This window comes from Anolis sagrei, chromosome 1 (genome assembly GCF_037176765.1).
Source record: "Anolis sagrei isolate rAnoSag1 chromosome 1, rAnoSag1.mat, whole genome shotgun sequence".
NCBI lineage: Eukaryota > Metazoa > Chordata > Lepidosauria > Squamata > Dactyloidae > Anolis > Anolis sagrei.
The window spans coordinates 149,473,608-149,489,441 of NC_090021.1; the positions used below are offsets into that span (position 1 = coordinate 149,473,608).

The 15,834-nt window shown below is 38.5% G+C and overlaps 1 protein-coding gene across 6 annotated transcripts in view; it reads left to right on the forward strand.

The window, feature by feature from the left end:
• Window positions 1–15,834, forward strand: part of ITSN2 (intersectin 2) — an 88,066-nt gene that overhangs the window by 43,919 nt on the left and 28,313 nt on the right. For 5 of the 6 annotated variants that reach the window (XM_060785196.2, XM_060785188.2, XM_060785204.2 and 2 more), the window contains 9 exons: window positions 488–568; window positions 3,852–3,988; window positions 4,368–4,822; window positions 6,533–6,654; window positions 6,875–7,053; window positions 8,019–8,160; window positions 8,881–9,086; window positions 12,646–12,710; window positions 14,221–14,387. In XM_060785196.2, coding sequence (XP_060641179.2) covers window positions 488–568; window positions 3,852–3,988; window positions 4,368–4,822; window positions 6,533–6,654; window positions 6,875–7,053; window positions 8,019–8,160; window positions 8,881–9,086; window positions 12,646–12,710; window positions 14,221–14,387 — 1,554 coding nt within the window. The remainder of the gene's footprint in view (window positions 1–487; window positions 569–3,851; window positions 3,989–4,367; window positions 4,823–6,532; window positions 6,655–6,874; window positions 7,054–8,018; window positions 8,161–8,880; window positions 9,087–12,645; window positions 12,711–14,220; window positions 14,388–15,834) is intronic. The other variant, XM_060785222.2, reaches the window with a different exon arrangement.

Consider the following 15,834-nt stretch of genomic DNA (forward strand, 5'->3'; position numbering starts at 1 on the left):
GGTGACTGCTCTTGTCTTTTCTCTGGAGACCAATGAAACTTGAAATGCTGTTTGATGAGAAAGTGATTTTTTGGGCAGTGTTACATAGAGGTTCAATAACACAGTATAAGACAAAATAGCACAAGAGGAATGTTTCAGTAGGCTCAGGTGGCTGGATTTACTTGGAGTCCTGGCCTCTTTCTCCTTCCCCTCCAATTTTCAGGTATTGCAACACTGCCACCCCTTCAATGCATTTTAGGAGAAAGAAGACCTAACCTATAATACGAAGGCCAGTTCTATCTAGAAAAGATATAATTTTTAGCCTATATACCTGATAAAGTAAGATGGAAGATTTGATTGTTCTTTTATTAAAAGTGGGCTAGCATGATTAATATGTGACATGCCAGTTCTTCATTTCAAAATGATCCAGTGCAGTATCATAGATTCCCGACATGTATAACAAATGTAGTACAAAGTTTAACAGCTTTTTGTCTGACTTATCTTACAGTGTGAGACAATGGATGCTTCTGTTCTTCAGTGCCTTTTGTGTCTGCTAAGCTGTCTCAACAACCTCTTCCTCTTACTTAAGGTTATTTTCTAATCTTTGACCTTTTTGCTTCTAATAATTTCATTGTTTTCTCTGAGTCTGTGTTTTTAAACAAAATCTTTGGCGCTTAACTTTAAAACTTCCCTAATGCAATAATCATTACTGAACAGCATGCTCTTTTTTTTTTTTTTTTTTTGCCTTTCTGCTTGCTCTTGAACTCTGTTTGCTTACTGAATGCTTTAAATTCGCTAATGAAGCAGGAATAAAAAGAATAATATAAAAGTTATTAACATTTCTTAGGTATTTAATTGTTATCAGTTTTAGATATTTTTTAAAAATTCCTCATGCTACACAAAGATTTTCATCCATCTTTAACAATTTACTATTTCAACTGAAATCAAGACTGTCGAAGGCTTTCATGGCCGGAATCACTGGATTGTTGTAGGTTTTTTCGGGCTATATGGCCACGTTCTAGAGGCATTCTCACCTGACGTTTTGCCTGCATCTGTGGCCAGCATCCTCAGAGGTAGTGAGGTCTGTTGGAACTAGGAAAAGGGTTTATATATCTGTGGAATGACCAGGGTGGGACAAAAACAAGAGACAAAATGAATTTCAAGAGGGAGAAATGTAGGATACTACACTTAGACAGAAAAAAATGAAATGTACGGTGGAGTCTGTTCTTTGGAGGTTTTTTAAAGAACGGCTGGAGCTTTGACAGTGTGTGTTCTTTGACAGTATGTGTCCTGCATGGTGGGGTTGGACCGGATGGCCCTTGTGATCTCTAGAATTCTATGAATAGTAAGGTTATGGTGCAGATTTTGATCAGATAGTACTGATGTCCTAATGAAAACTTTAGCATTTGTTAAGGAAAGCATTTGTTAACATAATGGGCTTGAAATATTTATCTGGCCTAAGACTAAATATGCCTCTCTATGGACACCCAAGACAATATTTTCTGTGTGCCTGTCAATTGCCAGATCTGTAATATGGTTTTAAATATTTGGAACATCAGCTTGAAGCTATGTTTTTGCCACAATTCGTTTTTGTTGTGCTTTTATTGTTTTAGCCTCAACATATTTCATCTGTGGATAAATCTCTATCGCTACTATTTTTGGCTAGGACAAAGTATATCCAAATCAGTTCATGTGATAAGTTCGACAGGTTGAAAGAAAAACTTTTCACAGAAAGCATGTTGGTGAAATTAAAGGATTAATATTCAGCCAAGAACCTGAATACGGGAAGGTGCATTTGGGCTCTTGGCTGAATATTAGCCAGAAACAAACATTCTTTTGAATCCACATCCCAACTGGAAAACCCATTATTCTTGTCACAAAACACATACATAAGCATCCTACTTTCTTTTCCTATTGAACCACTCTGCTGGTCTCCCCACTTGCTTTCCAGGATGTCCACTCTCCCCAGTGTGGGCCTCCCCATCTGGATCAGGATTTAGCTATGATTCCTGCCTGACATTTTGCTTTGCAGGAGAGGGCTCCATTGAAACAAAATCAGGTTCTGTTTTCCAGTGCCAATTGCAGGTACTGGATCGGGAAGAGGAGGGACAGAATCAAGACTGCAAAGTCGAGACAAAGGGTTTACATTTATATTAGGACCCCTTGTTGACTGTTTGCTTTGGAGCAGGGGTTGCTCTACATGTACACACCCATTGCCCTCTTTCCAGCTTCAGTTCCCACTGTCTTCTTCCCCCACTACCTTTATATATAAATTTCCCCTCTGGGAGGTGGATGCCCAATATTTTCATTTTCCAAGCATATAGGCCCATGTTAATATCCAATGCCAATCTGAATAAATAAACATGGCAATTTTCAGATGATCTGGCTCCTGAATTTGTTTTAAAATGTGAAATAAAACAATTGAAGGAGATTGGACAGCTCTCAAAGGAGGTCCCTATAGGCATAGTGCATTGGAGATCCCTAGACTTGAAACGAAAGGGCAGTTTGTACCTGCTGTGTTTCAGAAGACAAATGTAATGTTATCATGTGAAATTATTGTATAACATGGTTTTGAAAATGTTTCTTGTTGATAATAATATAGTATTTATTACATGATTACTGAAAATGTTTGCAGTATAATAGCATAACATGAACCAGTACATGATAGAGCTATTTTATTATGGAGAAGTGGACCAACTGCTTGCATTCAGGTAATTTCTGTGTTCAGGCAAACTTGAATCAGTTGTTGATTCAGTAGCCAGTTGTTATTTCTTTTGACCATCTACAAAGTCCTGTCCAGTCATGACATGTATTCAAACAATAAAAAGAAGATTGGTTTAGAAAATCCATAAATAGAATAAGTTATGTTGATAAAAGGAGAGCTATTTTAAAGTGTTCAGTTTAATTTTTTTTTGTTTAAATAGCAGTTTCAATCTATTATTATGCACATAAAGACTCCAGGCTCTGCTTTTATAAAGAAAACTACAGCATTTATATCCTAGAAAATAATTCATAAAATTGCATTGGCTAGACCACATCAGGTCTAGTTTCTAATAGAGAACATATACTTGTCCACAGAAAACCATATTTAATAATCTAGAGCTGATGTGGTAGTAGTAATTTTTTGTGGGTAGTCAGCCTATCCCCCCCCCCCCGCCCCGCCCCCCAACATCCTTGTTGCCTCAGCACTATAAGAGGGTTTCGCAAAACCAGTTGCTCTCGCTGCCACATGGTTTTGAGGCAACAATGTAGTAATTATGAGGCCGCAAACCATATTTTCATTCTTATGGACCACTGGCGGTTCACGGACCACAGGTTGGGAACCACTGCTTTAGATAAAGGGGCAAAAACCAAGCAAGCGAGAGAAGAAGAAAAATAAATGAAAGGAAACATTTACAAAGCATTTTTCCAAAATATTCAAGAAAGCAAATTTTTTGAATTCATTCAGTCTAGTAGGAATCAATAGTATCAAGTCTATTCAAATGTTTAAATAGTTTCACTGTGATACTCCCAAAACAATCTTGCTTAATCCAGGACTGATTAAGAAAACCTGCCTCTAGTATTTTTCTTCTTAAATTCTGAAAGTTTACTAATTTATTTCATTATTTACACCATATTTCTTTAGCTTTAGCCACTAAAAGAAAGTAGTTGTAGTTGTACTAGTAGTAATTGTCATGATTAAAAATGGAAATTTTGAAATATCTGAAAATCTTTTATTTTTGAATCCGTTTACCTAAATCATTACATGTCTTACTGTATCATTGACTTGTAGTAAAGCTTGGATTACTAAGCATAATAAAACTTGCTTCTCAGAGCAACAGTCTGCCTTAAACTCACTTTATTTTGTTTTTTGTTTTTTGAAATAAAAAAAGGAGCTGAGAGAAACCTATAACACACAGCAGTTAGCCTTTGAGCAGCTTCACAGGATCAAACAAGAAAAAATCCAAGAGTTAGAAAGAAAGAAAAATGAACTTGCACGGAAAAGAAGAATAGAGGATGAGGCTGCACGGTAATATGCTAAACTATTGTGGGCTTGGAAATGACCCTTTCATTGCACTCTCTGATCCCATTTAAATTCTTGGGAGGATATCCTTAGGTACATGGGATATTACAGACTTTCCACTGTGCTGGGAATCTACAAAATTCAAACTGGGAAATACAAATTAGTGTACCTCAGATGAAGGAAATACATGTCAGATCTTCGATCGAGACTAATAGGGGGATTTCTTCCTTTTACATTACAATGCCAATGGAAAGATAAATAAATGGAACCTCTTCACAGTAAATCTATATAGTACTTATCAAATTTTACTATTCAGCCTTCCTTTTAAGCTTTGATATCATGAAGCTCTGATATACTGAGTGTTTTCTCCATTTTCTTCTTTAAGAAAAGCAAAACGGGACAAGGAGAACTTGTGGCAGGAGAATATCCGGAAAGAAGAAGAAGAAAAAAGAAAGCGATTACAGGAAGAGCGCATCCAAGAAAAACTCCAGGAGGAAAAACAAAAAGCTGAGGATGCAACTGCCCAACAACGAGAGGTCCAGCAGCAAAAACTGGCAGAGGAGAAACCTGAAGTGGGAAGAAGGAACAAAGAAGCCGAAATTCTGAGAGATTCTGAACAGCAAAAGCAGAAACAAAAAGAAGACAAAAGAAGACAGGAAAAGATTGCGAAAGAAGTCGAGGAAAGGCATAAGCACTTTGATGAAGAGAAGAAAAGAAAAGATTCAGCCAATTTGCGAGAGTCGGAAAAGGCTATTTCTCAGTCAAACTTACTTGAAAGAAATACAGACATCCTCACAGAGACTAAGAATCAATTGCTTAAATCACCATTTAAGCATGAAGGTATTGCACCCATGTTTTTGTTTACATATGGTTACTTTTAAATGTCATGCAGAATCCCGGGTTCAGACTCCCTGACAGAGCCTTCATTAAATGGATTTCTGCTCCTGCTATTGGAGTTTCAAAAAGGGAGGAAGCATAGGTATAAATAATATATACCCCTCTCCCTACTACCTTCACCAGTGGGATCCTGCACTGCCTCTTAGTCTTTCTTTTACAGATGCCTGGCTGAGATACATTGCATTGTGTCTATAATGTGTTGCTAGGTGTTTCTAGTTACTCGTATATACTCGGGTATAAGTCATCCTCATATAAATCAGGGTTAGGGGCTAGAATATGGATATAACCACTGGATAAGTTGAGAGTCACTCCATGGAGAGAGGAAAGCACCAATGCTACCCTAAGAGGAGAGGCTACTCCTGACTGCTGCCATTTCCACTCCCAGACATTCAAAAAAGCCTTTTGCCACTACTCAAAGGAGGGAATGGATCCTAAATTCATAAAAATAAAGGTAGAATATTAACTCTTACCAAAAAAAGGAACAATCCCCTTGTCTGAGTACAGTGGCAAAAGGCAAAGCTTTGTCCATCTTGAGAGAATCTAAAAGTAGTACTAATGCCCTATACTCTCTCAGTACTCCTTTTATGGGCTGCTGCCATTTTCCCACCCAAATACTCTAAAAGTCCAGACATGGAATTCAGTGGGTTAGTGGTTCTCGTAGGTTGTCCTGGAATGGATTACATTCTCATCTTTACATAGGGCTCCTTTTTCGAAAAAAAAAAAAGTTTAGATATAGTACTTACATTAATCCATGGATACATTCATCCAAGTTTTCTGGGTCCATCTTCTGATATATTTATTTATCATGTCGGAAACGAATTGGGGGTACAGTTCTAGTGTATTTTAAAACACAAACAAGGTTAAAAGCTTGGCATTATACTAAATGTCCTTTGACCAGTAGCTGGCCACTTGGAGTGCCTCTGGTGTTGCTATAAGAAGTCCTCAATTGTGCATGTAGCAGGGCTCAGACTACATTGTAGTAGGTGGTCTGTGGTTTGCACTTCTCCACAATCACATGTCATGGACTCCACTTTGTGGACCCATTTCTTAAGGTTGGCTCTGCTTCTCATGGTGCCAGAGCGCCTGTTCAGCACCTTCCAAGTTGCCCAGTCTTCTGTGAATCTTCTGATGAAAAATGTTAGACTTTTACAGGAGTTCATACAGTAATTATTACATATGGCCATAAATTGGGCCCCTTCTACTTCCATAAAAATCCAGATTGTCTGCTTTGAACTGGATTATATGGCAGTGTAGACTCATGTAATTCGATTCAAAGCAGATAATGTGCACTGAGTTGATGTATTTGGTCAAGTCAGCCTTTGTATTAACCAGGATTATCCACATGTGCAAATCCTAAATATGTTACTGTTGCTTTATTTCATAATAATAATAATAATAATAATAATAATAATAATAATACAACTTCATTTGTATACCGCCCTGTCTCCCTGAAGGGACTCAGGGCAAACATTCAATTGCCAGAAAGAAAAACAGACAAATTACATCAAGACAAACACATAGACAGTATGGAAAAAGCAACCTAATTTAACTTAATAAACAAAATAACAAAAAATTAAAGCATCATAAAATACAAAAATCTCGCTAACACAAGTAGAATGAATATCTAGCCATTATTCTTCCTCAACCTTACAGGTCATCCTGTTCATGCCTCAGAATCTGGGAAATCGGGTGGCTTTGTGAATTACAGAGCATTGTATCCATTTGAAGCAAGGAATCATGATGAGATCAGTTTCAATACTGGAGATATAATTCAGGTAAGAAACAGGTGATGGGATGATTGTTTCTGAAAAATAAACAGGGTATTTATTTTGAAAAGAAGCTGTGTTTCTTCTCTACAATATACCTGAAGTGACATAGACTAAAATAAAGAATTAGAACAACGATTAATGTAAAAAGAATTGATAACGTTTTGTTTGTTAACAAATCCATGGTTTCTCATTGACTATATGTATATAATGTCTTGCTTTTCCCCAGGTTACTGAGAAAACTGAAGGAGAACCTGGTTGGTTGTATGGGAGTTTCCAGGAGCGTTTTGGCTGGTTTCCCAGTAATTATGTAGAAAAAGTATCTGAAAAAGGAAAAAATGTTTCACCGGCTAAGAAAGCTTTACTTCCTCCAACAGTATCTTTACCTGCTGCCTCAGTTCGCGTGGCGTAAGTAATGCTTAGACCTCCAATACCGTTCTGAACATAAATTATATACAGTTTGGTGTTTTTTTAGAGAATACTTTGTAATAACTATAAGTAAAGGTAAAGGTTTTCCCTGACATTAAGTCTAGCCATGTCCCACTCTGTGGGGTGGTGCTCATCTCCATTTCTAAGCTAAAGACTCAGAGTTGTTTGTAGATGCCTCCAAGGTCATGTGGCCAGCATGACTGCATGGAGCCCTGTTACCTTCCCGCAGAAGCGGTACCTATTGATCTACTCACATTTGCATGTTTTTGAATTGCTAGGTTGACAGAAGCTGGGCCTAACTGCAGAAGATCACCTTGCTCCCCAAATTTGAACCGCCAACCTTTCGGTTAGCAAGTTCAGCAGCTCAGCTGTTTAACCTGCTGCGTCACCAGGGGCCCTGTAATAGCTATACAGCAGCTATGTAATTTTAAAAATGAGGAAGTATTTTAATTGTATTCTAGTTATATTTTGTATACTAAGAAGTAAAATCCATGATTCTCATGACTCACCTGCACATTGATAGAGTTTGTGTTCCTTTCCATATGAAATGATATAATACTGTGGTTAAAAGCCAGGGATTGATCTGAAATTACTCAAAGGGATGGAGAGGCTATAAACTCATGAAGCACAATCATGCCAGCATTTGAGTATCACTGGGATCCCAAAAAGTCAGGTAGTTGAACTCTTGCCAGTGCAGGAATCCACAGATAAGGGATCTCTAATAGATGCACATTCAACCAGTGGTTGAAAACATTCAACAAAGAATCTATCACTTTCTGAAGTAGTCCTGTTCACTTGCTGTTTGGCAGTTCTTCCTAGTGTTTACTCAGAATCTTAAGAAGGTTTCTTGTAGGAAAGTAGGAAACAAGCTTACTTCATCTTCTACACAGCACTCTTTGATATTAGAAGATATAGTTTTACTTCTATGTCTGTTTAACTTGCAGATCGACTTCACCAAGTAAGCCGACAGAAGAAACTGATTATCAAAATATACCTTTCTCAAGTTTAAATGTTAACACATGGCAGAAAAAATCTGCCTTTACTCGCACAGCATCCCCAGGATCTGTTTCTCCCATCCATGGACAGGTATGTTCTACTGAGAGGAAAGCATGTTATGGTTCTGTACCCTTGTAATTTGTTCTTCTTACCTCAAAATGTATTCCATAAGAAATCAATTGTTGAGCTTTCATATAAAGACCTACAGTCTACAGCTCTAAAACTGGCTAACCATTATTAGTGCATGGGAACGATTTTCCCCCTGCTCTTATTCAGACAGATTACAACAGAACTGTACCAGTTTTTCCTTTTATTAGCTGCCAATATTTTATTAGCTTAAACAAATACGCGAAACAGTGGAGAAAACATTACCTTTGAATATAAAATGGAGTTTCTGGAAATTATGTTTTGTTTTTTTAAATAATTTTTATTGATTAATATAAACAGACAAAAATAAAATATAGTTAAGGAGAAAGAAAAAATGTATAGAAGGTTATATGTTTTCACATGGAAAGTGGGAGAACAGTGCACAGATAGTACACTGGAAATTCTGTTTTCTAAAGGATATCTAATATTGAAAATAGTTGTCAACTATCCATATTATATGGGGAACTACGGTTCCCATGTTCGTAAGATAGTGGCAGAAGTGTAGAGACAGCTTGAGATATACGGAGGGAAAGATTGTAGTCTTTTATAGAGAAAATGTGGAGGAGCAGCAACATCATCCTAGCTGAGAAGACAAAGCTGGATGTATTCAGAAAATTGCAGAGATAATGTTTAATGTTTTGTTCATTGGCTGTGTTTTGCTAGGGCCAAGTTGTAGAAAACGTAAAAGCGCAAGCACTTTGTTCCTGGACTGCAAAGAAAGATAACCACTTGAATTTTTCAAAAAATGATATCATAACAGTATTGGAGCAACAAGAAAATTGGTGGTTTGGAGAAGTAAACGAAGGAAGAGGATGGTTTCCCAAATCCTATGTAAAGATCTTGCCTGGAAATGAATGCCAAAGGGAGGAGTAAGTAAGGCTGTGGAAATTTGGTAGTGAATACATTTTTTAAAGTATGTCTGAGAGTGTAGAATATAAATTGAACACTGAGGCTGGTTCAGAGGTGCGGCCATTTATTCTGTCTTTCAGAGGGCATTCCATACTTAGGGGATTAGTCTTGCATTCAAACCAATAAGCTGGGTCTCATAGTTTCTTCCTCTTCAGGGGACTGGAGGAGGAGGAGGAGCTACCCTAATTTCCCAGACTTCCCCAGCCTAATGTCAGTGTTGTAGAGTTGAGTTGAGCTCTCTGGCAGTCAGAGAACTGTCTTGCAAGATTTTTAGCTATGTTCACACCTCCCACCCAACACAACTTAGAGAACAACAGAACATTATAGAAGAAAATATAGGCAGGTTTTTTGGGGCAAAGCCCGACACCCTATCTAAGTATACAATGAAACCTTGACTTACAAGTTAACCAACTTATGCATTTTTGACATACGAGCTGTTGCTTGATCTATGTTTTTTTTTAATTGCAATCCAATGTTTGAGTTAAGAGCTTGCATAAGAGTATGCCACCCACCATCCTCAACAGGGCTTTAAGGGAGCAGCCAGGAAACTTCTTCCTGTTATTTCTGTAACAACAACAACAACAATTATAATAGGTTCTTGTGGGGTTTTTTCGGGCTATAGGGCCATGTTCTAGAGGCATTTCTCCTGACGTTTCGCCTGCATCTATGGCAAGCATCCTCAGAGGTAGTGAGGTCTGTTGAAAATAGGACAATGGGTTTATATATCTGTGGAATGGCTGAGGTGGGGCAAAGAGCTCTTCTCTGCTAGAGCTAGGTGCAGGAGAAACGTCAGGAGAAATGCCTCTAGAACATGGCCCTATAGCCCGAAAAAACCCACAAGAACCTAGTGATTCAAGCCATGAAAGCCTTCGACAAAACAATTATAATCTTTTATTTATACCACACCACCATCTCCCATTGGGACTCAGGGCAACTTACACAAGCACATGATGGTGCCATACAACATATAAAATACAACATAACAACCTTAAAACCAGTAATACTTAAAAACCCAAACATATAAAGGTAACAAGAGCAATAAAATCAATAAAATATGGCAATAGTCAATCATTAAAATATTAATACAATCAATAATTAAAATAATTAAATCAATAATTAAAAGATTAATACAATCAAAAACCGCTTTGAGTCCCCCTCGGGGTGAGAAAAGCGGTATATAAATGCTGTAAATAAATAAAGTTAGCCTTCCTTGCCTAAAAATAGTGGTCTGGCTGCAATCCCAGGGCTTTGGGAGATTGTAGGAAAGCCAAGGGGCCAGGAGTCTGTCATCAGTAAACTTGTATCCTGATTAAAATAGGCAAGTTACACAGATACCTGTCAGTCTAATTGATCATTGCAGGAGAATTTTACTGAAGTTTCCCACTCATAACAGGAAAAGGAAACTTAAGTTATTGGCCTTTATCCTTCCAGTTCTGCCTGCTCCTATCCCGAGAGAGCTTCCCTTACCTTTCCTGAAAATAAATCATGAAGTCAAGACATTGAACCAAGTGCCTGTTAGCATTCAAGCACATCCCATGAAGCTTATTAAAGTGGCACACAAGAAGAAGTTTAAGTGAAGTCTTAATAAATCCAGCTTATTTCTTTACATTCTCTTTTATTATGCATTATTATTAATTTGTATACATTATTTGGTATTTATAAAGTACATTTTTCTTTAAAAATAAATATCAGAAATGTTATGGTTTTTGTGGGGTTGGAATTGAGTAATAGCATTTCAATTGATTTCAATGTCTGCTTTGACATAAGATTAATTTGAGTTGAGAGCTCGGTCACAGAACAAACTAAACTCGTAAGTCAAGGTATCACATCTGTTTGGGTCCAGTAGCTATTACAGCAATAGAAAGATGACTTTCCACTCTAATCTTTATTGTACACTGAGGACTATGAAGACGGGAGGGTAGGACAGCAGTGATCCTGCCCTCCCACTGTTATTGGCAGATAGAGAACTGAGTTCACTGGTACTAACACCAGTATGGGGATGGTAAGAACCCAGGCATCCCACAGTCACCCACCCCCCTCTCTTTTTTGGGGCCCAATATCATTTATATCTTCTTCCTGCAACCAGGGTTCAGGTAGGGGCTGTTTTTCCCCTCATATGTGCTATTCATTCCTTAAGAGGCAGTAGAGGTGACATCTCTGGGAAAATCTAGCTCCACAAGTAAGAGCACACACAGAATTCCTCTCCCTTACTTGACTTTAGCTTTGACAGGAGCATATAGTATTCCTGTGTTGTCACATAATTTAAGTTGAGATCAAAGAGCATGCGCCCCAGTGTAGAAACACAGCCTATGCTAACTCTCCTTCCGAAATGGAAAAATGCAGCAGCAGTACTCTGGGGTTGTAATAGAAGGAATGGGGTGCTTATATTCCAGTCTCCTAGGTCATCTTCTGAGTCTTTCAAGCATTTCTCTAGCAGGGATCCTTTGGTGTGTCTTGAGGCAAGGCCAAGTGAGGCACATAGTGGCCTCCCTTGTTTTTTCTTCTCCTGACAGGTCTACAGTATCAGCAGATGCTTCTTTAGACTATTTCCTCCTTCATGAGTGTTTTTGCCACTTCTATCAATATTGATGCTTGTGACATGCATACTGGCACTTGAGTAGAACATACTATTTAAAAAGTAATGCAAGACCTCTTTGGTTTCCCTTTTCCTCTTCTATTGATCCCCAGAGTCATCCAGAAGGTCAAGAATGTCGAAACAGGAGCCCCCCACTAGTTCCAGATTGGCTCGCTACTCATGGCCTCTCATTCCAGCCATGTTGCAGACTGCTTAATTCAGTGGTCTTCAACCTGTGGGTCCCCAGATGTTTTGGCCTTCAACTCCCAGAAATCCTAACAGCTGGCAAACTGGCTGGGATTTCTGAGAATCATAGGCCAAAACACCTGGGGACCCACAGGTTGAGAACCACTGGCTTAGTTCATTCTAGACTAGAGGTCTTCTAGCTAATAGTTTGGAAGCTGAATAACAGTGGATTTGATAACTGAGATATTAGAGGACATTTGGAAGATCCTCTTATCTTTTAGGAAGAATTCAGCTAACAAAATAGTGTCTATAGGAGCCACTGGAGAGGGAGGAGAGTTTACAAACTAAGCACCCTCATGTGAAATTCTTTTTCAGTGGAACCAGTGCGGAATCCCCCTACTATAGTCTTCAGTTGATCTTAATTCTGATTTTCTTGGGCTATAAAACTAGCTTGTTTCAACAAACCAAGATTAATCATAGATTGGGTTTTGAATAACATACTAAACTGTGGCTCATGTTAATTAGAAGTGGGAAATTTCAGTATCCTACATATATGCACATCAGGAGAAGAATTAGCAGATGAGTGTGGGAAGACACTAGGGTTGATTGTTGATAGCCATAAACCGCAAATTGTGTTGGTTTTGTTTTGTTATTGTTTCTGTGGATTGATTGTGTTTTGTAAGTTTTGAATCACATATCACTGAATAGCAAACACTGTATCTTGCAATGGCCAAAATAACTTTTTTTTTAATCTGCAGGCCAGAAGCTGTTTATGCAGCTATAAATAAGAAACTTACAAAGCCATCATATACTTTAGGAGAAGGTAAGAATTATATTTATAGAATCTTTGCCCTAACCTTTGCATTGTTTGGAGTTTTTCCCCTAAGTTTTTAATAAAATAGAGTCCTTCCAGATAGGCACTCTGTCCCAGGATATGATCCCAGATTATCTCTTTATCCCAGATTATCTGGCAGTGTGGATTCATATAATCCAGTTCAAACAGAAAACCTGGGATCATATAATAATAATCATCATCATCATCATCTTTATTTATACCCCATCACCATCTCTCTGATGGGGACTCAGGGCGGCTTACATGAAGCCAAGCCCAAACAACAAATTACAACAGAGTAAAACCAAAAACGCGAACCGAAAACGCAAACAATAAACGACAACATCATAATTACATAAAACATGTGAATGCATAACAATATAAAATTACAATAAGCACAAACACAGTAACAATGGGCGGGCTACATGTAATAATTAAAAGAAAAACTAATTAAAAACTCGGGTGAGATAAATTAGAAGCAGGTTATTTGCGGAAGAGGGCTCATTATAGCGGGGGTTGTGGAATCAAGCTTTCACACAAAGGGGGGGGGGGGGAGGACATATACTCATATCCTGGGATATAGGGCCTGTCTGGAACGGCCTAGAGTTTGGAGAAGAAATGGTGAAAAAGTATGAATGATTGGAAAATACTGGCCACAGATAGAAGGAATGTGGCATCTCAATCAAGGAAAAGAGAGCAATATATCACATAATCCCAAACTTACCAGTTCTAGTGGAATTCTTTAGTGGCTTTTGACAACCTTAAGGCAGCTTGAGTAGGAAATAAAACTTCTTTAAAAATGTCAGTTTTGTAGGTGTGAAGCATAGTATAGTACACAGAATCTTGCGTATCTTTCTGATAATACCTGCACCAAAAGCCACACGATAGTGCAATTTTGCATGCATTCTTAACACATATCCTGGTTTACATATCTATTAAACTTATTTAAATGTCAGGATCATCCATATCAGCCAGGGATTGGCTGCTTTGATTCTCTGCCATAAAGAAGGGAGGTGGGGGGAGGGAGGCTTGGTACAGTTGGGGAAGGTAGTGTAGATAAGACATCTGTTTTGTGAGAGAAATTGAAACTGCAGTTAATAGAGTATGGGCACAGTGTTTGGCCACTAGGGGGCGGATGGGAGTTGGGGCTGATGCATTCAGGAGGTTTGAGTAGGAAAACTTTAGAACTGTCTTTATAGGATTGTGGAAAGAAGGAATAATCCACATGTGTCCAGTTGTGTGAGTTTGATTTTATTCCAAGATCTTCCAGAGTCTGACTTTAAGTAATTACAAAGGAAAAAATTGTAGATGGCTACAATATTTGACATTGCTTTTATTCAAGATAGTAAAAAATAAAGCAATTCTTTTCATTATTTTTTTCCTGAAAAAACTGATGGGTTTGAGTTTGAGGATTTAAAAGGCACTTCAAGGGTAAAAGCGATCATATATACAGTAGTTCTGCTAGGTGGCTGAAATTGTTTTTACTTTTTTACTTTTTCAGAGTATATAGCACTATATTCATACACAAGTTCTGAACCAGGTGATTTAACATTCGCTGAAGGTGAAGAAATTCTAGTCCTTCAGAAAGATGGAGAATGGTGGACTGGAAGCATTGGTGATAGAACTGGGATCTTTCCTTCAAACTATGTCAAACCAAAGGATCAGGATGTACGTTTTTCCTGCTTTTTGGGGGGGAGGGGGACAGAGAGGGGAGGTGCAGTATCCCAAAACAGAAATGGGCCTCTTTTCTAGATAGACCTGCATGTGACACTAGACTGGAACAGCTTTCCTTTGCTTCAGGTGGTTAGTGCAGTCAGCTCCAATAGGACTGCTAGTCTTGCAGAGAGTGGAACAGGATCTATGCAGGGAAACTCTATCCTCTAAAAAAGGGAAACTCTCTGGGGTAGCACCTTGAAAACAGGAACAAAATTTAAAAGGAAAGTTGCTTTTCCATAATAATAATAATAATAATAATAATAATAATAATATCAAGCTTCGGCATGTGAAAATGTGGTCAGCAAAAAATATATCCAAAGAGTCAAAAAGGTTTTGAAGAGCAAATTTAATGGCGGAAATACGATCAAGGCTATCAGCACTTGGGCCATCCCAGTCATTAGATACACTCCTGGGATTGTGAACAGGACACAAGCAAAGCTGGATGATCTGGACAGAAAACCAGGAAAACCGATGACAATCCACTACTCATTACACCTGCATAGTGATGCCGACAGACTTTACCTGCCCAGAAAATCAGGAGGCAGAGGGCTTGTGCAAGTGAAACAAACGAGAGAAGAAGAGAAACACGCACCAGCAGATTGTGTGAAAGGTAGTCAAGAACCAACATTGAGGGAAGTCAATAGCAGTAAATTGCTTCAAGTGCAAAAGACAAAGAGTGAATGCTGTAAAAACAATCCAGAGCAGAAGAGAAAACTGGCGAAAGAAGGCTCTCCATGGACAGTTCCTGGGAAAAATTGAGAGCCAAATTGACAAAGAAAAAATATGGTTGTGGCTCACAAATGGAACTTTGAAAAAGGAGACGGAGGGCCTGATTCTGGCAGCCCAAGAACAAGCCATTAGAACCAATGCCATCAACGCCAGAATTGAAAAGTCTATGACAGATCCCAAATGAAGACTGCAAGGAAGCAGATGAAACAATAGATCACATCCTGAGCTGTTGCAAGAAGATCACGCAGACAGACTATAAGCAGAGGCACAACACCGTTGCTCAGATGATTCATTGGAACTTGTGCCACAAATACCATCTGCCTGCGACAAAGGACTGGTGGGTTCACAAGTCGGAAAAAGTTACAGAAAATGAACACGTCAAACTCCTCTAGGACTTCCAAATTCAGACTGACAGAGTTTTGGAGCACAACACTCCTAACCTTATGATCGTGTTAAAAAACAAAACATGGATCGTCGATGTTGCCATCCCAGGTGACAGGAGGATTGAAGAGAAACAACTGGAAAAGCTAACACAATATGAGGATTTAAAGATCGAACTGCAAAGACTCTGGCACAAGCCAGTTAAGGTGGCCCCAGTGGTGATCGGCACACTGGGTGCAGTGCCTAAAGGCTTTGGCCTGCACTTAAACACAATTGGCGCTGACAAAAT